This window comes from Ixodes scapularis, unplaced genomic scaffold, assembly GCF_016920785.2.
Source record: "Ixodes scapularis isolate PalLabHiFi unplaced genomic scaffold, ASM1692078v2 PGA_scaffold3__209_contigs__length_174095766, whole genome shotgun sequence".
NCBI classification, from domain to species: Eukaryota; Metazoa; Arthropoda; class Arachnida; order Ixodida; family Ixodidae; genus Ixodes; species Ixodes scapularis.
In genome coordinates this window covers 115,937,283-115,961,632 of record NW_024609868.1, presented here as the reverse complement: position 1 = coordinate 115,961,632, position 24,350 = coordinate 115,937,283, and the positions used below count along the sequence as shown (strand labels likewise).

General features: G+C 48.1%; 3 protein-coding genes across 3 annotated transcripts in view; all 3 read right to left on the bottom strand.

Moving 5' to 3' along the window:
* Positions 1-24,350, bottom strand: part of LOC8025703 (choline transporter-like protein 4) — a 647,806-nt gene that overhangs the window by 441,342 nt on the left and 182,114 nt on the right. The gene's annotated exons all lie outside the window — the stretch shown is intronic.
* On the bottom strand, positions 9,227-11,238 carry LOC120837666. The gene has a single exon (XM_040207191.3). It carries the CDS (start codon positions 11,234-11,236, stop codon positions 9,245-9,247), a length of 1,992 nt encoding a protein of 663 aa, XP_040063125.1. The 5' UTR covers positions 11,237-11,238; the 3' UTR covers positions 9,227-9,244.
* On the bottom strand, positions 11,241-18,985 carry LOC120837665. The gene is made up of 2 exons (XM_040207190.3): positions 17,621-18,985; positions 11,241-13,107 (listed from the first exon to the last, which is right to left on the bottom strand). The coding sequence occupies exons 1-2, from the start codon at positions 18,704-18,706 to the stop codon at positions 12,742-12,744; spliced, it is 1,452 nt and encodes a 483-aa protein (XP_040063124.2). The 5' UTR covers positions 18,707-18,985; the 3' UTR covers positions 11,241-12,741.

Here is a 24,350-nt window from a genome sequence, read left to right as displayed (position 1 = left end):
AAGCGCTTTTTTCGCCCGAACCTTGGCGGCGGACCGAGGCGTTTTTAGTATAATTGAAGTGCTAAGTCTGGCAACAAGCTGACTTTTGTTGTTTGGATTGGAATCCAAATACAAAGTCGTTTTCTTTTGGTGCCAACTGTTCAAGACGAAGAAGACGAACCTTTCGTTGTGCGACGATGGAACTTTTTACTTCATCGCGCTCGTGGAGCAATTCCCCACTCTGTGGGACAATATTCGCGACGACTACTCAAATAATCATCTAAAGATGTCCTCGTGCCTTTTTCGCTTCACTTACGTCCTTCTCGTTCTCACGAGTCAACGCCAGGGCCACCGCGGCCAAACGTCCCTTTCGTTCAACCTCCATCTTGGCTCCTTACAAATAGCCTCAAAGCAGCTCGCTGCATGTGTTTGGTCGAGCGGTGAGGTCGAGGGTTAGACCGGCCCGTTCGCTCTGTCGTCTGCTCTTTTGGTCCGCCGTGTGGATGGTCATTGCAGCCGGGCGGCCCGCGGGCCGCGCATCACGTGATCAATCGGTCCGCGGCCCGGTCCGTCGTGTGGATACACCTTAAGGAACGTAGACGTTGCACGCGCCCTGGCGTACGTTCCCCTGCTTTTGAGCGCACCGCGCGCCTCGAACGCTCGGCGCCGCTATTCGTCGAATTCAGTCACGTGACGAGCGGGATCAACATGCCGTGCAGGAAAGACGGCGCTGCGGAGATGAACGCGCAACTCTGGCTCCCGTAGGGAGTTTATGCAGAAACTCTAGTCTCGATAAGGAGGTAGCGTCATCTATCAATACGTGTGCCAGACGCGTCCCGCCACTCAAATCGGTCATCGGCGTGGGTCTCCGCCGTTGACCCTGGCAAGTTTCTTGGCTTCTTTTTCACAGAAAGGGAGCTGCACTTTCTACTTTTGCAACAAAACACCGACCTGTAAAATACACTTCTGGCGAAAAGTTTAGATTGCTACATGGAGGAGCCGACTTTTTCGGCACATTTTAGAACGAGCCTGGTTATGTCAGTCACCCTATAGACAACAAAAGCAGGCGACACTCTTCGTCCGTCTCTGCTCGAGGTGACATTCCTCAGAGCCCTGGGTCAAACGTCTGCCATTTTTAGAATACAAGATGCCGAGACGGAAGTTAAATCTCCTCTCATTTATGAACATAATGTACCCGTGCTGGACGCCGAAGCGAGATCCTAACGGAGGGTAGGCATTAGCTCGAATATGATATTCTGAACGCGTCTTGGGCACCAGCTCGCGTAGGTTTAATTGATTCCCTGTAATAAGGATTCAAAAATTTGCTCACGTTATTATTTATTTTTGATGCTACATTAACATTTACTACATTGACATTCTTGTTAAAAAGACGCGGGGTAACAATTACACTCGTATTAGCTCCCGCCTTCAGCAGCTTTGGGATTCAATGTGAGGACTCCGACATATCGGAGAGGTCTGCGATTCGGTATACTGGCACTCGCGTGCCCACGTAGCTGAGCACAATACCTCATGCTTTGTCCGCTGGTATGTGTGGCCTCTCACTAACTAGGCCTATGAAAAAACGCCAAAAATTTACAGTGCAGTCACCACGGATCTTCCTTGAGTGACAGAATAAACGCTTGAAGGTAACGTAAGAGTTGTGCTACAAGCTGGGTCGTCATTAGAGGAGCGCGAGGTAGACAACTACGAAGGGGGGAAGGGGGGGCCGAAATATTCTAATAAACTGAAAGGTACCCGATAATGGCTCGTCTGTGACCTTGGGTGCCTGATAACTCATGGTGTCATAAGTTCGCCAACGCCGCTTCGAACGGGTTTGAGGAGTAAGTTATTTCGCTGAAAAACCAGATGCAGAGCACGTAAATGCCCTAATTTACTTTATTGTTGATAAGACAGATGACATTCTGCTATCCCTACATTCAAGCGAGACCCAAAAGGACTTAGAAGAACGAAGTCATCTGAGCATTTGAAAATCATTTCGTAGTCAGACGAACATCGTCTATGTGCGAGCCACTTTCCATTGGAGATCTCAACAGGAAAGAGAAAGCGTCGAAGAGTTCATCATATACCTGCAGAAGTTTACTAAGTTCCGCAATTTTTACGCACTGCACGAAGAAATGATACGCGACAGGACCGTAGTCAGCATCAGAGATCACAAACTTCTTGAGAGCATGTAGCTTGTTCCCGACTTTACGCTTGAAAAAGCTACAAAGATGCAGGCCCGACAGCCTGAGGTGGTGAAAGACCAACAGACCAGACACCATGAGTTTAAAGGTATCAACGTGAATCGCCTTTACACTTCAAGCAAGATCCGTCCACGGGACGAAAACCGAGGCGGAAGACCGGACAATAAAACGGTGACCAAATCAACGCACTACCAAACATCGACTTGACACTGCTCACGTTGCAACTATGAACACCATTCGAAAAAAAAAAATATTACCCGGCACGAAAGACGTCATGCGACAGATGTCACAAGACTGGACATTACGACCGTCAATGCAGAAACTTCACAGTAGTGGATCAAGCTTCAAACACAGAGACTGCATTTTTTGGTGACGTTGACTGCGATCAGAGTCAACGATGAACCGCAAGAGTGCAGTTACGCGAGTTGGCAATTGTCTTCAAGATCGACACTGGAGCCGACGTGACAGTCCTTCCTCCCGAGACGTACGAAACGCATTTTTGGGCAACATCCCTGCAGAGACCTACGAAGCTTTATTTTGTCCACTTTACATTCTTCTTTTTTTTACTTTTTACTGTAACTAGCGTTTTTTGTACTTAATAATTGCTTATTTGGGATTGTTTATTTCGTTTTTCCCCTATTTCTAATTATTCCTTTATTTTCCGGCCTTCCAGAAAGCGACAGGTTGCTGATCGGGCTCCTAAGCGAAAAAGTTTGGAGACCCCTGGTCTGGTTCACAGCGACCGGGGGTCTCCAAGCTCCAAGAGAGCTACGAAGGTCCAGGTCGCTATGAGCCAGACCAGGGGTCTCCAAACTTTTTCGCTTAGGAGCCTGATCAGCAACCTGTCGCTTTCTCGAAGGCCGGAAAATAAAGAAATAATTAGAAATAGAGAAAAAACGAAATAAACAATCCCAAATAAGCAATTATTAAGTCCAAAAACGCTAGTTAGAGTAAAAAGTAAAAAACAAGAATGTAAAGTGGACAAAATAAAGCTAGTTTATATTACAATCTAGTATTTAGTATTTAGCTAAATACTATGACATTACACAATGTACGGAGACCCAAAAAAAACTCTCGGGGCACAAATCAAAGCGCATGGGAACTTCGGCATGTTCCAATAGGGCATGAATTAGAATGATAGAACTGTGCTGACAAAATGCAATGAATAAATCACATGACACTAAGCAGAACTGCATGGGAACGCGCAGGAATTTTAGCATTCGGAGTTACACAGGTATGAAACAGGGGAGTAGAAGTGGGGATGCTGGTGAGGACAATGGCCAGTGAATAATATGACGAGAGGACACGCCTACAAAAACAGGTTTTCTTCTTTTTTTTTTTCTTTCTTTTTTTTGTATTTTGGTTTTTGGGGTTTGGGCACTTTGCCGCGCCTTTCTTTACGCGCGCTTATTTATGCTCCGGTAGCAACGGGCCCTGCTGGAAGCGGGCCGCGGGCCGGGCTTCATTGGAAGGATCGCAGCCTGACGAGGACCGTTCGGAAGACGTCCGCTGGCCGGATGTGGCCCGCGGGCCGGGGTTTCGAGACTCTTGAACTAGACCGTACTGCGAATGATCACGGAGGATATGACCTACAGAATCAAGTTGACAAAGGCGGATCTCTACGTCGTGAACAGCTTGGATTAACCTCTTCTTTCAAGAGATGCCAGCGAGAAACTAGGCATTGCGCGAAAGTTTTGCAGCAGCCCATGCTAGACATTACAAGCCAGAAAGTGAGTTTCCAAAGCTAGTTTCTGGGCTGGTAATATCAGGGTTGCTTAGAATATAAAACCAAGAGATGACACTGTCACTTTGCATTCATGACGACTCGCAGGATAGACAACCCTTTGCTAAACAAGGTAAAGGAGAAGATCGAGGAAATGGGTTAAATGAAAGTTATACGGCATATAATCTGCCGCTTTTAAAGGGATACTTCAACGAAATTTGAAATATTCCCGTCATGTTCAAAATAGGTTGAATATGATCCACAATATCCGTAAATGACAATCGCACGTTTGTATTTTGATCCTGGTGGCTGTATTTTTCGTTATAAACGGCCCACTCTGGCAAGCGCTCGGAGAAGGCCCAGCTTAGAGCACGTGACATCCAACGCAATCGTGACGTAGGTCGTCTCAAGACGAGCAAAGCTACGGCGAGGCTGACGTCGAGAAAATGGCCTAGTCGTTCCAGCCACCAAAGCGGCTGCTTTTGTACGAATTTTGAGTGACGGGTTAATCTTCTATAATCTTCTAGGGGGACAAGAGCGACTTCTGCGACACACAAAGGGGATTCTCGGGAAGAGGGGAGTTCCTCCTTCCCCCGTTCTCTCGTCGTGGCCGGAGACGAGACAACCTCCGTCACTATCTGTCAAGGTTCCTAGACGAGCATTACAAACCAGGCGTTAGCGACATCCACCAGGTGCTCTTTGCTAATCGTTTAATTCGTTTTAAAATTCCTTTTCGAGACTTTTTTAACAAGATATTGGTATGTTCCATGCGATACTGCTCTTTTGAACACATATAGACCAAAAAATGAGCGCCGAAATTTCGTTGTAGTATCCCTTCAAATGGATACTTCAACGAAATTTGAAATATTCCCGCCGTGTTCAAAAATAGGTTGAATATGATCCACAATATCCGTAAAAGACAATCGCACGTTTGCATTTTGAGCCTGGTGGCTGTATTTTTCGTTATAAACGGCCCACTCTGGCAAGCGCTCGGAGAAGGCCCAGCGAAGACCACGTGACATCCAACGCAATCGTGACGTAGGTCGTCTCAAGACGAGCAAAGCTACGGCGAGGCTGACGTCGAGAGGATGGCCTAGTCGTTCCAAGCACCGAAGCGGCTGCTTTTGTACAAATTTTGAGTGACGGGTTAATCTTCTATAATCTTGTAGGGGGAGAATAGCGACTTCTGTGACACACAAAAGGCATTCTTGGGAAGAGGGGAGTTCCTCCTGCCCCTCTTCTCTCGTCGTGGCCGGAGGTGAGACAACCTCCGTCACTAGCTGCCAAGGTTGTTAGACGGGCATTACAAGCGAGGCGTTAGCGACATCCACCAGGTGCTCTTTGCTAATCGTTTAATTCGTTTTAAAATTCCTTTTCGTGACTTTTTTAACAAGATATTGGTATGTTCGATTTGATGGTGCTTTTTTGAACACATATAGACCAAAAAATGAGCACCGAAATTTGGTTGTAGTATCTCTTTAAAGGGATACTACAACGAAATTTCGGCGCTCATTTTTTGGTCTACATGTGTACAAAAAAGCACCATGAAATCGAACATACCAATATCTTGTTAAAAAAGTCACGAAAAGGAATTTTAAAACGAATTAAACGATTAGCAAAGAGCACCTGGTGGATGTCGCTAACGCCTCGCTTGTAATGCCCGTCTAGGAACCTTGGCAGCTAGTGACGGAGGTTGTCTCGCCTCCGGCCACGACGAGAGAAGAGGGGCAGGAGGAACTCCCCTCTTCCCGAGAATGCCTGTTGTGTGTCGCAGAAGTCGCTATTGTCCCCCTACAAGATTATAGAAGATTAACCCGTCACTCAAAATTTGTACAAAAGCAGCCGCTTCGGTGCTTGGAACGACTAGGCCATCCTCTCGACGTAAGCCTCGCCGTAGCTTTGCTCGTCTTGAGACGACCTACGTCACGATTGCGTTGGATGTCACGTGGTCTCCGCTGGGCCTTCTCCGAGCGCTTGCCAGAGTGGGCCGTTTATAACGAAAAATACAGCCACCAGGCTCAAAATACAAATGTGCGATTGTCATTTACGAATATTGTGGATCATATTCAACCAATTTTTGAACACGACGGGAATATTTCAAATTTCGTTGAAGTATCTCTTTAAGGCACTTTAGACGTCCCGCAAAAATCGGGTTCTCAATGTATCGCGCTGAAATCTACTACAGAGGTCCAAGCGGGTAGAGAAAGCTTACAGTGAAAAAATCAAGGAATAAACTTTGCTTGTTTAAAAGAAAAAAATTAAAGCCGTTTACAACTCCCTGTAACGCCGAATTAGAGCGCAGCTCTTGAGGAGGAGGAGGGAAGGGTACTGAGGTTAACGTGTTCTCGGGGGGGGGGGGGGGCCACGTGACCTGAGGTCACGTGACTTTAGTGGGGTCACATGACCCCCTCCCCAAGGTCACGTGGGGGTCAAGTGATGTTGGTGGTGTACCCATGTCCACGGGAGTCACGTGACCCCCCAAAGAAATTTTTCCGCTAGAGTGAGCGGGAAATTTTTTCCGCTAGATTTAGCGGGGAAATTTTTCCGCTAGATTTAGCAGGCAAATTTTTCCGCTAGATTTAGCGGGGAAATTTTTCCGCTAGATTTAGAGGGGAAATTTTTCCGCTAGATTTAGCGGGAAAATATTTCCGCTAGATCCGCTAGATTAAGCGGGGAAATATTTCCGCTAGATTTAGCAGGGAAAGTTTTCCGCTAGATTTAGCGGGGAAATATTTCCGCTAGATTTAGCGGGGAAATTTTTCCGCTAGATTTAGCGGGAAAAATTGTCCGCTAGATTGTGGGGAAAATTTTCCGCTAGATTTAGCGGGGAAATTTTCCGCTAGATTTAGCGGAAACAATTTTCCCGCTAGATTTAGGGGGGAAAGTTTTCCGCTAGATTTAGCGGGGAAATTTACCCATAATGCACCGCGCGGTTACGCCGACGCCGCTCAAGCCGGGAACGGGCGCCTAAGAGCTGCGCTCTAAAAAAAATATCTGTTCTGGGAAACCTACGCCGCCAATTCGCACATGATGCACGCGTAGCGAGAAGTGCTGCCGACAGATGGCGTACGCCGCGTCGAGAAGCGCAGGCCGATTCGGCATCTTTTGCGGCATCGTCTGCTATCACAGCTGGCACTTTCTAGGGAGCCTATAGAAGCAAACAGCGCCAATCTCAAACCATGGGGAGCCTTTGTAATTTAATGGCAGAGATTGGTCGCAAGTGGCAGGGACGAAACGAGGCGGAAAGGCTGAGACCAACACCTCCTAGAAGTTAAGGCCGTAGCGCTCCGAGTTGTGAGGTCACCATGGCCGGAGAAGGGAGGCCACGTCGAAAAAAGGCGCCCTCTCTGGTTCTCCCTTACCCCGGCCGCGTCATCTGCTAACTCAGGTTACGCGGTTTGTTCGTGTGCATTTATCCGGCATTAATATACGTTGTAAATGCGTAGTCTAATATAATATAATATATATATATATATAATCAAAACGTAACATACAACGCATTACCAAGGTTGAAAGTACCAAATTTGTATTGTTGATCATCCCCGTAACCGCGGGACTACGTGCTCTCCTGACTCCCGCAACTCCCCATACTTTTCAAAAGAACCGGCTCCGGCGTAGCATTTTCTTCCGTCACATGGGCTCCCGTTTCGGGCAAATTTACGCTGTGTGTGAGCTGCAGACTGTTTGAAAAGGAACGCTGAGACATTTCACAAGAGAAGGGAACCGAAAACAATCAAGTCATCGCCGCAGGGAGCTCACACGAGCAAGAGATGGGTCGACGACATTAAGCCTTTCGTCCCACACTGCTGGCGCTGCTCTCGTGTGTGGTTCTTTTCCGTTCTCTTGATACTACGGCATTTACGTGGATTAGCAGAACACGTCCTGCTACGGTGTGAGTGCCATCTGTGGCAACTAGTCAACGATGACACTGGTAGATTATCGATAGAGCTCTCTCTCTCGTGCAAGAGAGATACTTCTTGGAGTTCGTGTTCAACGTTTTTCGTGACGATATTGCGGGACGTATGGATACGACCGAGAGTTGAGCAACAACTTATTTACGGGCTTTGTCATGTAGGACACAAGTACTTCAGTCGGCTACTTTAATCTTGTAATAGAATGGAATCTCGTTCTTCGTCGATATATGTGCGCAATTGCGTCGACATTTGTAAATATACCTGGTAACTTTCAAGTTTTTACTGGAAGGTGAAAACCAAGCAAGTTTATGTGTGATTATTGGGAGCGCGTTGTTTGTGCTTATGTGTTTATTTATAGTACTAACGGTTTTTATTGCCTTCACCGCGTTTATACTAAAATCCTAACTGTATTAAGGTAATAGTATTATTGCATAAAAAAAAGTTATACTTTGTTCTAAGGCAGGCCGAGCTTATAGGGTGAAGTAAATAAGTTGACTGTAAATTGCAAGTTTAGCACCCCTGCCACACGGAAAAGTCATTATATTTTCTTTAAATGATATGGGACTGAATCAGCTCGCGGCGTCGCGAGCTGATTTGTCGGCCCCATAATATCATTCGATCGAAATTACAGTAATCGTACCATGTGGCAGGGGTATAATGCAAGAATTCAGTGACTGCATGCGTTAACATTGCTTACATGATTGTAAGTGAAACTTGTCAAGCCGTGTCCGCGTTGACTACATCTACTTGATTTTTACTGTGATCCGTTTTGCTGTGTCCCGTCACACTGCGTGTCTATCCATTTTGTGGAAGTAATTCTGTATAAAATAGGCATTTCTAAAGCAATAATTGTGCGGCTCAATATTTTCGGCTTCAAACGATTTTTTTTTGTAGACGTCTTTTACGTACACCTCGTGCCATTTTGTACCGATTGTTTAGAGGTGTAATGTCTTGTGAGTGTAATCAAATGTTTTCTAACAGCGTTGCTATGTGCAGCTTTCGTTTTGGCTAATAAGACAAGCCAGGCACGTAGCCGGGGGGAGGGGGGGGGGGGGTCCATGGGGCCCGAAATTTTCTTTTTTTGCTGGGGCCTCCCCTCCCCCTCATACAGCATTTTGTCATGCCCCCCCCCCCCCCCCTGCCCCGACACAAACTCCTGGCTACGTGCCTGAGACACGCTTATGTGACTAAAAGCCCGTTACGACGTTCGATATACACGCGTTGCCTTCGCTTCGACGCGCGCCCTTAAAGGGGTACTCCACCGATTTTTTGAGCTACCTCAACTAACTATATTTTCTGACTCCCCGGCCTTTACTCTCTCCGGTATGCTATTTATAATCGCGAAATTCATAATAGTTATTGCGAAATCGGCAAATGAGGAGGAGGAATAAACGTCATTATTTGCCTGCAGAGCTAGGTCAAGCCTAGCCGGTGCGGCCCACACCATCCGACGCCCCAGCGCAGGGGGCCCGAGGTCGGACCTGCCTGCGCAGTAGACGCCGGGCCTGCTGGACGACCGCTACCTGGAGGTCCAGGCTACTAGCCATCACCCCGGCTTTGATGTCCGGCGGAAGCCCACTCGACGTGGTCGCCTCCGCCGGCCGAGTTTCACAGTCCCACAACACGTGCTCCGCAGTTGCCCGCGCACCACACAGCACGCACTTATCACTTGAGTACACCTCTGGCGCCACATAGCGCCCCACCACAGGAGTAAACACGCACTCCACCTGCAACTGCCGCAACAGCACAGCATCCTCCCTAACCAAATCCCCGTGGGGCAGCGGGAACACCCGCCGTTCCTCCCTCCTGGTCCTTAGCACTTCCCCAAAGCCGCTGGGCGAATACTCCGCGGCGCCCCCGAAGGCCCGGCCAAGCAGTTCTCGGGCCCTTCGGTCAGCATCCACGTTGCCCGCTTCGTGAGCGGGGCACCACACAATGTCCACCGCGCCCGTCGGACGCAGCAGCCTCTTGGCCACCACCCCAACGCGTCCACGCGCAAAGTTCCTTATCGCACTCATAGAGTCACTCATGACCACTTTGGTCCCTGGCAGGGAGGCCGCCAAACTAATGGCCGTCTCCTCCACCTCACAAATATTACTAGTTCTAACACTCACAGCGGAGAGCACCTCCCCACTTCCCGCCTTCACAGCCACAGCCACCCCCACTACCCCTCGAAGGGCAGCGTCAACGTATACAGTACTATCTTCTCGCCCGTACAACCTGAAGAGGGCCTGCGCTCTGGCCTCCCTTCGTCCCTTATCACGCACAGGATGCATGTGCCTCGGCACAGGCCTAACCCTGACATTTTTCATCACCTCTCCCGTCAGTCCCCCGCCGTCAGACGCATCCTCCGCCAGCATACCGACACGCCTCAACACGCCTCTGCCAGCCGGAGTGCGCTCCAGCCTTTGAATCTGCGAAGCCCTGTGCGCCTCGACAATCTCCCCTATCGTATTGTGCACACCCAACATCTCCAGCTTCTTTGTGCTAGTGAAGGCATACAGCCCCAACGCAGATTTGTAAGCCCTGCGCACCATGGCATCCAGCTTGTTCTTCTCCCCTGCCCTCCAGCGAAGGTAGGGCGTCACGTACATGATGTGACTCAATACAAAAGCCTGAACCATCCTCATCACACCGGCCTCGCGGATACCCTTCCTCCTGCTGGTCACCCTCTGGATCATGCGCAGAGCAGACGCTACCTTACCCTGAATTTTCCCGAGCATGACCGAATTACCCGCCTTCTCCTGAACAAATAGCCCCAGAACCCGCAAAGCGTCCACCCTCGGGACGGGTCCCCCGCCGGCGATCAGCCGCATCTCATCCCATCTACAACGCCCAGCATAACACACGAGCAACTCCGACTTTTCGGGAGCACACTCCAACCCCGAACCCATCAGCGCCTCCTCAATAATCTCGATTCCTCGCTGCAGCGTACCCTGCACCACCTCCTTCCTCCGATTGGTGCACCACAGCGTAAGATCATCCGCATATATAGAGTGCGGAATCCCCTCCTCACAGAGACCGCGGGCGGCCCCCACCATCACTAAATTGAACAAGACCGGAGAGATGACGGAGCCCTGTGGGGTGCCGACACTACCCAGCTCCCCCTCACCAACATCCAAGTCCCCCGCCAGCAGCCGAGCCGTCCGGCCCGACAGGAAGTCCTTAACGTAGTTATAGCTCCGTCTGCCGAGCCCCGCATCCGCCACGCCGCGAAGGATGGCAGAATGCCGTACTCTATCAAACGCGCTGCGCAAGTCCAGACCCAGAACCGCGCCCGGCCGCCTCGGCTCAATCACCTCGTGGTACAACACCAACATCGCGTCCTGCGCCCCCAGGCCCTCCCTGAACCCGAACATCGAGCTCGGGAAGACCCCCTTGTCCTCCAAAAAGGATTGCCACCTCCGCAGTAACATGTGCTCCAGGACCTTCCCCACACAGGAAGTGAGCGAGATCGGCCTAAGGTTTTGGAGCCCCGGTGGCTTCCCACGCTTCGGAATAAGAACCATCTTGGCTTTCTTCCATTCCGCAGGCAGCTTCCCTTCCCTCCAGCACCTGTTGAAGAAATCAAGCAGGGCCTCCAAACACTCCTCAGACAAGTTACCAAGCATCTTATTATCCACCCGGTCCAGCCCGGGCGCCGACCTCCGATTAATCCGCAGCAAGGCAGCCCTAACCTCCCACAGCTCGAAATCCTTATCCAACTCGGCATTGTCAACCCCCGTGTACTCCGGGTGGACCTCCCTGCCGCAACTCGGAAGGAACGTATCCAACAACTGCCTTCTAACCCCTTCCTCACCAAGCTCCCTGACAGCCCGACCGACAACCTCCCCCATTCTCCTACACTGGAAGCTCCTCGTCCTGGACTCGTCCAGCAGGTGCCGCAGCAGCTTCCACGTGTCTCCACTATGCATCTTGCCCTCCGCCCTATTGCACACATCGTCCCACTGCTGCCTAGACAGGGCCTCACAGTGCCTCCGAATATCTTCATTCAACTGCGCCACCCGCTTCCGCAGCGCACGGTTGTTCTTCCGCTCCCGCTAACGGCTCCGCAGAGAGTCCCGGGCTTCGACAAGCGCACCTAACCTGCTATCCACCAGCCCCACATCCTCCGACTCCACCACCACGGGCCGCTCAGCCGACCTGGCAGCGTCCACCAAACTCGCGGACCATTCCCCCAAATCGCTTATCTCCCCCTCTGGACCCAGCCGCCTGAAGGCATCCCAGTTCACCAACCCCTGGGGTCTAAACTCCTTCCTCCGAACCGCCAGGGGAACCGAGAGCTCCACTAAACGGTGATCGCTACCCAGATCCTCCAGCGCGTTCCGCCACTCCGCCCCGGGAGCGTCCACGAAGGCTAGGTCCGGGGTGGTATCCCTCTCAATCGCGTTCCGCGCGGGCCGCGTCGGCACCCCCGGATCCGTGACGAGGATCAGCCCCACCTCCTCCGCGTCTTGGAACAAATTCCTCCCCTTGACCGTGGTAGCCGCGTGGCCCAAGAACTCGTGCCTAGCGTTAAAGTCCCCGGAAACGACTAAGCCCCTGCCATCGGCCCAACGCGCACATCCATGCAGCAGATTCCTGAACCTCTGTCTGCCGAAACGCGGATTACTGTACACGTTGCACAGACAGACCCCCAATCTACCCACTAACACCTCGGTCAACACCCTCTCGACGTTCTCGTCCCCCTTAAGCTCGTGCACTAGGACCGGAAGACTCCGCCGCACGAACGTGCAGACCCCCCTGCGGCGGCCCGCAGGACCCCCACTAGACCGGTACGTGACGTAGCCGGGGAGACTCACATCCTCCCGTACCACCTCCTGAACCATTATCACATCCGGCTTAACCCCCCTACCCCTAATGTACTGCTGTAACCTGGCCCTCTTACTCCTAAAACCGTTACAGTTCCAGACCCAGATATTTAAGGTTGATGCCATTGTCCCTCTGAATTTCGCTGTAAAGTACCCTGCATCGCCGTTAGCACCTTCATGATCGAATCCATTTTCTCGTTAAGCTGTTTCACCCCGTCTTCCACCACACCGACACGGCCCTCAATCTCCTCAAACCTGTCCTCAACACCCTCCCCCCTACGTCTGCGAGCCTCCACACTCCTGCGCTTGGCGGGAGGGGCGGAGTCCTCCGGTCCCGAGGGAGGAGCCGAACTCTCCAGCCGACGAACCAAGCCCTCGACCAGTGCCTTCAGCTCCTCCACGGTCTTCACTAACTTCTTGTTCTCCCTTCTCAGCTCCACGACCTCAGCAGCTTGCCTACGATTCTCCTCACGCAACTTATAATAATAATAATAATCTTTATTTCCATTTAAAGAAATGGTGGAGCGAAAGGGAAAAAGCTTCAACAAGAAGCTTGACTGGCCCTCAGCCCCATCGGCAGCCAGTAAACAAACAGTTTTCGTGCAAAAAAAAAAAAAAAAAAATTATACAGAAAATTATACATTATCAAATGAGATAACAGAAACAAGACACAAAACACTTAAATATGTAAAAATATATTACGCAACTCTTTAGTAGATATGGTTTCTATATTTCCATTTTCCTTTTCAAAGTTGTTTAGAAGTTTTGGAATTAAACACCGAAGCATTTGCTGCCCATAATTTGACCTGCATGTGGGAACCTTCCAATATTCATTATGGCGGGTCAAGTAAACCGTATTATTTTTTTCTAATCTAACTATCTGGTTTAAAAGAACACTTTCCTTTTTAATTTCATTCTTAATGGTGAGTAAAAGTCTATAATCAGATAGCTTATGAATTTTTAATATTTGCAGATTTCTAAACATATTCTCAGTGTGAGAGTCATAAGGCGCGTTGAAGATGGCTCTTAACATTTTTTTTTGAAGCAGATAAATTTTGTTCAGGTTGGATGCCGTTGTTGTGCCCCAGACAAGGTTACAATAACTGAGGAGTGAGTAAAACAAAGCATTGTACATAATTAATTTCACGCGAACTGGTAGAAATTGGCTGTGGCGATACGTTAAACCAACAACACGTGACAATTTGGAAATCAAATAATTTACATGGCTATCCCATGACATATTTTCAGAAAAGAAGACACCTAGTGTTTTAAAACTTTCCACGATCTCTATTGGGCTTGAGCTAAATACTATAGGCCTTGGCATAAAAATTTGTTTATTTTTTGGACGAAAGAAAATAGCCTTTGTCTTTGCAGTGTTAATACTTAATCCATTTTCCTTTGCCCACGCCGCCAACCTTGACAAAGTAAAATTAACATCATCCGCAATTTCATCACTATTTAAAGAGGAAATAAATATACTAGTGTCGTCTGCATAAATTACAAATTTAGCAACAGGGTCTATATTCACAATATCGTTTATATACAGGTTAAAAAGAAGGGGCCCTAAAATACTTCCCTGTGGGACCCCTGAAATAATACGCTTTCTATCAGAGGAATGACCACTAATGTTAATATATTGAAGGCGGTGACTCAAGTATGATTTGAGAAGTGCTAACGGCAACCCTCGAATACCATAGTAATTTAGTTTGCAAAGCAGAATGTTATGATCCACGAAGTCAAAGGCTTTTGTAAAATCTACGAACACGCCAACAACCGTTCTTTTTTCTTCAAAATTTTGTAATATATATTCTTTTTGGGATAAGAGGGCTGATTCCGTGGAACGATTTTTTCTGAAACCAAACTGCGAAGATGAGAGTAAATCGTGCTTATTCACAAATTGTACGAGACGGGACTGTATTACTTTTTCTAGGCCTTTAGAAAATAAGGGAAGAATTGAAATCGGTCGATAATTGCTGAAATTATTTTTATCTCCTTTCTTGTGAAGGACAGATACCTTCGCCAGTTGCATCGCCGTAGGAAATACTCCAGACGAAAAACAAAGATTAAAAATATGGGTTACGTACGGCACTAATATATCAATAACGAACTTTAGTGGGCGTATTTGAAGATCATCGCAGTCGCAGCTAGAGCTGTTTTTTAATTGCATAAATGTAAAAAATACCTCAGCATCTGTGACAGGTTCAAGAAACATGGAATGGCTATTTCTGACTTCTATGTATCTGCAAGGATCAGTACTAACGTTTGTTGTAGATAAATTCGCAAAATATTCGCTGAAAGCATTCGCTAAGGAAAGGCCACTTAGGTCCACACCGTTCCGGTTAATATTATCAACTGGCTGATGGCCTGAACCAAGGTTTAACACTGAATTTAATTTTTTCCAAACCAAGTCCGTACGACCATTTGTACCCCTAAACACCTTATCGTGATACTCAGCTTTAGCTGTACGCAATAATTTTGTTAGTTGGTTGCGATATATTTTAAAGGACCGTAGACTTTGCGGGTCTCTAGATTTAACGAATGATTGGTACATCGCGTTCTTTGTTTTAATTTTTTCAAGTAAATCAGGTGTTATCCACGGTTTCCTGATTTTTTTACTTGCCTTAAACATTTTGTACGGAAAATGACGACTATAAATGCTTTTAAATAGTTTTAGGAAATGTCCATAGACTTCGTCTACATCTTCTGAACCAAACATATCACACCAATTAGTATCTGCAATTTCTTGTCTGAAGGCATTCAACCTTCCGGTGGTTATATGTTGAAACGGGTATGATACATTATTTCTATTTTGTTTAGGGTTCCTAGTTTTCAAACACATGAATATTGGAAGGTGATCACTTAAATGGTAGCTTATAACTCCGGATTTTATATTTTCACTATCGGCGTTACTAATAAAAAGATCAATTAATGTTTCAGAGCTTACAGTAACTCTAGTTGGAATATTTATTGTGTTCATACACCCATTGGTTTCTGTGATCATATTCATTTCTCTCTTCAATGCAGTATCTTTCAGCATGTCAATATTAAAATCCCCACCGCAAATTACGGTATAACCATTATCATTGACAAAACGAAGGTATGTGTTGAAAAATTCCAAAAAGTTCTCACTATTGCCATCTGGAGGCCGATAAAACACGCTTATTATTACACATTTCGCGCGCACTGTTAATACTTCGAAGTCCCGTGTAATACATGAATAATCTGACAATAGTTCACAGTTAATTGTGTCTTTAATTAGTAGACATACTCCGCCACCTCGGCGAGATGTGCGATTTAACGAAAAGCTGACGTATCCAGGAAGTTTCAAAACATCACTATCATTACGATACCACGTTTCTGATAACATTACTACGTCAAACAAAAAAGGAACCTGATTAAAAAACACTTCGAAATCTATATTCTTATTTTTAGCAGATTGGGCATTCACATGAAAATATTTCGTGAAAGCATGGCGTTCAGTACCAAGATATGCCTCAAGGTCACATGGAAGTAAACAATCATGACCAAGCATTAAAACGATAAACGACCAAGTGAACTTTCAAAGAAGGGAAAAAAAAATATTACTACAGCTTTCGCAGGTCATCCTCACATCTGACAACAGCTGCGCGCTCGCCCACCCCACGCCTGACAAGAATTTTTCCATTTTGGTGCCATACGAACTGATAGGACCTTTGCTTTGCCCATTCTTTTGTGATCCAGAGAAGTGCCTTGTTTTGTTTGGTTAAGTTTTCTAAAATATAAATACTTCGCTGACCGCGTGCAAGTTTTTTTTTTATTCCGAAGCCACTCGTCGCGTTTTTCTTGTTGTGCAAAACGTATGATAATTCCGGGAACTTTGTCGGACTTCGATGGCATTCTGTGAAGAGCTACTACGTCACTTGCCTCGAGCGCTGGTAACTCGAGTTTCTGTGCTACCTCGTTTACTTTCGTCATCAGGTTTTCATTTTCAGCTGGTGTAACATTGTGAATTTCCAGATTTAAACGCCTGCTGCGCCATTCAAGGTCATGTAGGCCCGACTTCAGTGCCTGCATTTCCGTTGTGTTATCAGCATTCTCAAGGCATTCCACGCGCTTTTTTAGATCATTAATTTCCTGACCTTGGTTTCGCACTTCTCCCAGTAGCTCTTGATAGTCTTTAGACATAACTTGAATCGATTGGTCGATGCTGTCAACCGTTTCCTTAAGACCTAGAAGGCTCTCTAGCTTGGCGTTTATGCTGACAAGCATGCTTGGTATATCAAGGGTAGTTTCCTTGCTGGCACTTCTCTTTTTTGCAGTTACACATGACGGGCACCGCCAATTTTTACGAAGACAGTCACCCTTCGATTTACTAGTTGGTCGTTGAACACCCGAGCAATCTCCAAGGTGGTAAGAAAATTTGCACTCAACACATGTCACGAAAACCCCATCACCCGGCAATGCCTGATCACACGCCAAACAGGTCTCGTGCTGGGCGCCAGCCATATTACTGTATCAGTTTCATAATAGGCATAAAAGGCTATTCAATAACGCTAAGTGTTGCAGTCGGCGGCAAAAGCATGCAAAATCTAAGACATAGCAGGAATAACGCTCACCTGTAGGTAGAAAAAACGCAGTTTTACACACTGTACGGAACGTTTGCCGCCGACTGCGAAGACTGTTGTGGCGGGTGCGCTTTTATCTTCGGAGAGGGTGCCGAAAACTGCGCCGAGACACTGCGATCCTTGCGGCGGGCTGATAGCGTAGCTGTGGGCAGGATGACTTGTCAGTGAAGACAGCCTCGCATCTTGTTCGGTACGCAGTTGACGAGGAATCGGTCTGGTCGAGGCGCAGAGGTGTGCTTCCACGGTAGATCACAGCGCATCGGAAACTGTAGGTAGAAAAAACGCAGTTTTACACACTGTACGGAACGTTTGCCGCCGACTGCGAAGACTGTTGTGGCGGGTGCGCTTTTATCTTCGGAGAGGGTGCCGAAAACTGCGCCGAGACACTGCGATCCTTGCGGATCTTAGCAACCTTCCCCCGATCAGACTGCACCGCCTGGGCCCACGTGACCTGATCACTTGTGCTCCTGCTGCGACTACGTGCCGCCGGCCTCTCAGACTCGCGCGACCTCGAGCGAGACCTCCCCAGCCTAGAGTATTCTTCCGCAGAACCCCGCGGGGGAGGAGACGGCCGATCCCCGGACAGACCCCGCTCCGCTCTCTCCCACAGCCGCCTATGAACGATGTACGGCGTACGAAACCGATTATTACACACCTTATCCCCGGTAACATGTGGACCCCCACACAAGCCACATCTGGGACTACACGCATGTCCCGGGTCCGGAGTTCCGCCACATCCCAAGCACCGTCTGACGCCGGGGGTTGGGCACACATCAGTTCGATGACCGACACGGCCACACGTCTTGCACACCTCATAGTGCTTCCTGTACAGGGAGCACCGCAACACACTCCCGCCGTAGAACACCTGATGCGGCACTACGTCACCCCCAAAGATCACCACGACCGTTGCCGAAGAGCCGATACGCTCCGCCGCTCGCACCGTCGGGTTCCTGGGCCCGATGAGAAGTCGCTCAATCTCCTCCGCCGTATGGTGCACCGGGACGCCACGGATCACCCCCTTGACGGTGTCAAAGGGAGCCGTGACGTAAGCCCGCACTTCGTAGGACCTCCCCGCCACGCAGATACACGTCACCGCAGCATACTTGACCGCCCTGGCGTCGCTCCCCGTACTGATGACCACCACATTTTGCTGCACGTTCGGGCACTGCGTATCCAACGAGGCCTCCTCCTCCGAGATCCCAGCCGCCGCCCGGATTGCGTCCGCCACGACGACGATCGACGTCTTCCTCAAATCCAGGCCACCTCGCGGCCTCACCACCACCTTGTTCTCGCCCTCCAGTCCCACTCTCGGCATCCTCCCCATGCGCTCGACCTTCTCGATGACCTTCCGGGCCACGTAGGAACTAGGCCTGGGCTCCTTCTCCACCTGAGTACCCCCGCGTGCCCGAGCGCGCATCCAGCCTGCACAAAAATCAGGGTCGACATCCTCCCCGACCATCGAGACGACCATCGGACCGCCATTCTTGGCCACATCCACCGTAGAACCGCCGAAAGGATCCGACGTGCTCGAGTTAGGCCTAGCGGCCCCACCCGGCCGGCGAACACGCAAACTCCCACAAAATCGCCAAAAATCGACACTCACTCACTGCCGATACCTCCCCGTGACCGGGAAGACTTGCTCGTTCGATTGGCACCGAAAATTCCGAGGTGTCGATGATTTGGACGCAATAAATCGATCAGCAACACGGGGCCGATGCGAAGCACGTCTTCCGTAGGTAACAGCAGACAGCGCCCCCCAAATCGGCAAATGAAAATGATGCAAAAACCAACATTCAAATATACGCGCGCTTTTCAGGGCCGTGACGTCAGTGGCAGGCAGGCTTGCCAGTCGAGCAAGCAGCCAAAAAATAGAATATGCCAATCATTTGTTCCGTGCTGGAGCGCGGGTACTGCAGCGAGCTTCCCAAGCATTCATTTGACACCATGAAACTGCTTCGAATCAGTTTAAAACAAAATCTACAGCCCAAAGAGTGAACTCCTGCCTTCCACTGACGTCACTTTTTCATTGTTGCCAGTAGAGACTTCGAGCTTGAAAAACACGGTGAGGACCAAAACTGTAAATTAAATAACTTCGCGAAAAAACAATATTTTGACCTAATATTTGGGATACTACTTTCGCGACGTTTGTTGGTTAGTTTAGCAAAATTTCAAGCAAATCGGAGACAATGAAAAAATCGGTGGAGTAGCCCTTTAATGGCCTTCCTTCGCGACATCACGAGAAGAGCACTATGGCCGGCCTCGACTTCTAGGAGATGTTGCTGAGACTACAGTGTCTGAGACGGTCGCAGACGACGAAGGCGTTTGTTACCTCCGCGCACATCGTTCTGCAAACGCGGCTTATAAACCACGTGACCCAGCGCTTTCTCGACGCTGTGAACTCCCATCTGTCGGCAGCAGTTCTTACTGCGCGTGCATTGCCTGCGAAGTGGCGGCGTAGATTGCCCGAAACCGGCTTCTGTTTTGTTTTTGTATTTTGAACGAAGTAGATTTTGTACTAAGATATTGAAGTGGGGTAGTTGGATATATCCTTTATCCTTTGTCTAACCTTTGCGCTATTTCATTTTTATATCAAATAAGTTGATTTCTTGATTTTTTTACTGTAAACTCACTACCTCCTTGCACCTCTGTAGTAAATTGCAGCATGATAAGTTGAAAAACTGATTTTTGCGGGCCGTCGAAAGGTCCTAAAAGCGTTAGTTAGTTTACCGAATTACAAGTTACAAATTACATCGATCACATTGCTATGAGATTGACCGAGCTAAAAACGGTGTCAGGGTTTATAAAGCAAAAAGTGGCATATCATTATTTTATATCCCTTTTTGTGTTTGTGGGCTCCAATTGAAGAACCAGAAAGTCAATACAAATTGGTCTTGGACAATAAAAGAGTAGATAAATTAATTGATGAATATGACGAACATTCTAGTCTCGTTTGATAATGTCACGGCATACCAAAGGATGACTCAGATTTTTTAAGTATATGTAACGCTTGCGAGAGAAAAATTCAGTTGAAACGAAGGAAACGTTCGAACGAATTGATGTCCATAGAAATTATGGAGCTCTGCCACACAAAGGGTAAACTCTGGCAAAGATGTAAAGCTGATCCAGGGGATGGAGTTCTGAAAAACGAATTTAGAAGCCTCCGTAATGTGCGAAACACATGTACGACGAAACCGTCCGATCCGACGTCCGATCAGGCAATACGACGGTCGGAGGCGAGGGTTGCTACGAAAACCCTCGACCCCGAAGATCATTCCGGCAGTTCGCACGTCAGATCGGACGGTTTCGTCGTACATGTGTTTCGCACGTTCAGAGCAACAGCCCCAACAAGACAGGAAAGGTACAGGTATTATGTTGCACGTTTCCAGCGTCATCATAAAAGCCTTAAAGGGGCCCTGCAATCATAATTTAAGCGTCTACCTTTTATGCGGTTTCCACGTGTCTTGGGGTTCGGGCAAGCCAGCGGGCACGGAAAGAGTAGCTAAATATCAGTGCGCCATATTTTGACAGGACGACACGGAAACCTCCTCCACCGACGAGGGCGACCCACGGTACCGAAAGCGCGCAAACTGTGACGTCTTTGGTCCTGGGCTGGTCAGAGCCACTAAAAACTTCTTTTTGGTCGAAATACAAAATATAAGTGAAGCGAACCGTTTCAATTATTTATAAAAGTAGTTTTTGTTCACTAGCTATTATAGATGAAAAAAAGAAAGATAAGCAGTTTATAAAGTACGGAAACAAGAAATGACCCGTCAACATACCCGCCGCCAAGCGGTGGAAAAGGCGGCGCATACTAGAAAAGAGTAGTGGGATAAGGCGCCGACACGGAAAAATCCCGGATGTACGCGGTGGCGCTGCAGTCGTATGGACAGGAAGATCCGACCGGCTCCGAGCGTTCCAAAGGCCTTCCGCGAGAGGCTTTGTCTTGCGGTTTGGCCGTTTCGCAGCGCGAAGTGGGCTCCCATTCTGAACTGATCTTTACCCCGTGTTTGCTGTCGTTTGTGGCCAATGAAGTGTCATGCCGAATTAGTGTTTAATCGCGCAGCAAACGCAATGAAAGCCGCTTTGGCTGCCCGCTGCATACCGCCTATCCAGGACATGCTTTAGTGGCGCCCTCTGGCGCCGTCGACACGGAGTGCGGCGGCCGTGAGCGCTCGATGAGCTCACTATTCCTCCTCTAGTTCACGGCCACTCAAGCCAGGACCTACGACGTCATGAAGGAGGTTATTTTTTGCTTGTTTTTGTAATTCTAAATTGCCTATAACTTTTAAAATAAAGCGAATTTCGCGAAAAGAAAAGTTTCACTAAGTTACTACGTTCAGTGCGCTCACGTTCGGTGCAAATTAAAAAAAAAAACAGTAAAAAGTCCTTGCAGGGCCCCTTTAAGAAGACTTGGGATGTTGTGCATGCGCACAGTCGGGGTAAATACAAGGAAAACATTGATTACATAATAAAAAAAAAGTATTCGGATATAATGATGTAGATCAGATATGTTACGAGTGCAATAATACGTTCGTGCGAAGTGTTGCGGAACTGCAGACCCCGGGGCGGGTATTGTGGGGCTTCAGTCGGCCACACAATAAGATGCTGAAACCCAGCATACCGCATATGACAGAAAACAATTTAAAAACAATTAATAAAATTACGTCTGTGTCAAAACATTCTGGGTATGTTAGTTAAACATATAAAATAGTGCAACAAAGACAAGGACAAGAAGTATACAGGGCAAGCGCTACCCGTATACAGGACAAACGTATACAGGACTAGAGCTTGTTCTGTATACTTCTGGTCCTTGTCTTTTTTGCGCTATTTTATATGTTTAACTAAGATGAACCAACTAGCCCAACAATGTATCCTACTATTCTGGGTATGAAAGGCTACGTTTCAGAAATAATGTAGCAGATATAATTTTTAATCAAAACTATATGATACTTAAAATAGCTAAGGGGCGACGCGGGTCCTTAAATTTATCTTTTATATAGCTATACTTTTTTTTAATTGGCATACTGATATGCTTTTTAATGGAGATTTCATATCTGGAATTATATTTCACATATCTCCCTCAGAACAAAAGTTATGGCAAAATATCAAATTCCATTTAGATCATTTAACAAGTCATTATAATAATTTTTCATTAAAAATACCTTCTTTTTAACAATGTGCAGTGAGCTGCAAGGGTCCACCATACATTCTAAAGCTAATAGAAACTTTATGACGCCAGTTATTTTGACGTACATAAGTTACAAACGTGAAAGCAAACAAAATCTGCCGCTAATTAGTCAACATTTGAGCTAATTACTTTTAGTCAACAGGCTCAATGAAAACGAAAACGAAAAATTTAGTATGTAGTTTAGCTGCTGCTAAGAAGAACAATGCCAAGTTCACTGGTATTCATTTATACAAACATTATGAAAGCGTCTGTAAGGAAATGGCACCTTATAAAAAAAACAATGCTGAGAAAATCGCACTTGAAGTTTCTTTTATGTTAGAACATTTACTACTAAATTTATAGAAAAGGAAACCCTTCTGATGCAGTGCGGTTATTCTCAGCGCAAAAATACAAAGTTTTCTAGAAATCGTTTATGCCAATGTTTTCAAAAACGCAGTCGAACAATTGCCATTAAAAAGATTACAGAAAATCACGTTAGTGTTTTTCGGCTGCGAGCCCGGGGCCGACATGACCCAGGCAGTAGTCCTTGGTCATGTCGGGCTTGTGCCTCTTGGGCCATCGTCTTCACCTTCTCACTCTCTGTGTAAGCCTTGTCGGCCTTGCGGAGTCTCTGTTTGTCCTTCACGAGGCTCCTGCGTGTCAGACAGCACCCAGTGTAGCCGAGCTGCTCTGCACTACTGCCTTGCTGGTCTTCGCCATGTCCTGGTTGAAGTGCATGACAAACTGCTTCAGCGACAGCCCCTTCCACGGCCAGCAGAGATTCATGCACGCTCTTTGAGTTTTGGCCCAGATCACCGAGTGTAGGCTTTCAACTGCGTTCTGTGTCACGCCATCAAAGCAGCGCTTCACAGGAGGGCCTCTTCGCCCAGCCTCAGAAATACCGGCTCCAGTGCTGTGCGAATGAAGCCTGGTAGAGGGTTTTTGTGTGTTGGTGGCTCGTGGTTGGCAAGGGCGCGGTTGTAGGAGAAGTGGTGTCACTAGGGTCAGCGGCACCCGGGGCGGTAGCCCGCCGCAACACCCCCCCCCCCCCCCTCCCTTGGCTCTCGTGACCCGCCGCGACACCCCCCTGAGCGCTGCACTCTGGGGGGTCCGCCCCCCCCCCCCCCCCACCCTTGTGACGCCACTGTGTAGAAGCACCAAGAACCGTCACCTTCAAGACAAAGACTGCGGTCCGGGGCTTCGTCTGTCGACGTCGTGTGCAACAAAGTTGCCTGCACCGCCTTTTTCATCCTTGGGACGTCGTGCCTGTAGGTCTTCAATGCGGATCCATAGTAGTACATGATTTTTTTTTAAATTTTGTCCTGGGTCAGTTTCCCTTTTGTTCCAAAAGGCTCCCCTTATGCCTTCTTCTCTATCAAGGTGCGAAGAGCCGCCCCCTATTCGTATGTGCACATTGTTCAGGCAGTCCACTCTTCTGCAGAGACCTCTCGAACAGGATCGGGACTGCCTTGGCTTCCATTCGTTTAGCGTTACAGTCGATGTTCTTGAGGCACTTGTTCAAAACCCAGTAACCATAGCCGTTGCCATCTGGGTCAGGTGCCCCCTGGCAGCCTCGGCAGTACCTGGAGAGGACAACATGGTTCAGCACCAGGCTAGGGTAGAGCTCGAGTATACACCCCACTGCAATGTTCAAGTTGTGCCCACGAGTCTTCCACGTCCTATCAAAAATGATGTCCACGTTTCTAAAGAGATTGAGGAATTTCCGGTACAGCATCTTGACCATTTGCACACTTGATGCTTCTGTGGCTTCTGCTGTTCCCTGGCAAGTTTGCACCATGGTGTAACTGTGTCCCCTGAAGGCCTTGTGGTGAAGCCCCAAGTGGGAGAGGTTTAAGGTGGCACAGAAGTCCGCGAGGGCAGTGGCTCTCTTTTCAGTTTTCTGGGCACTTTCATTGATGACTAAAAGTGGCGCTCGATGAAATCGCAG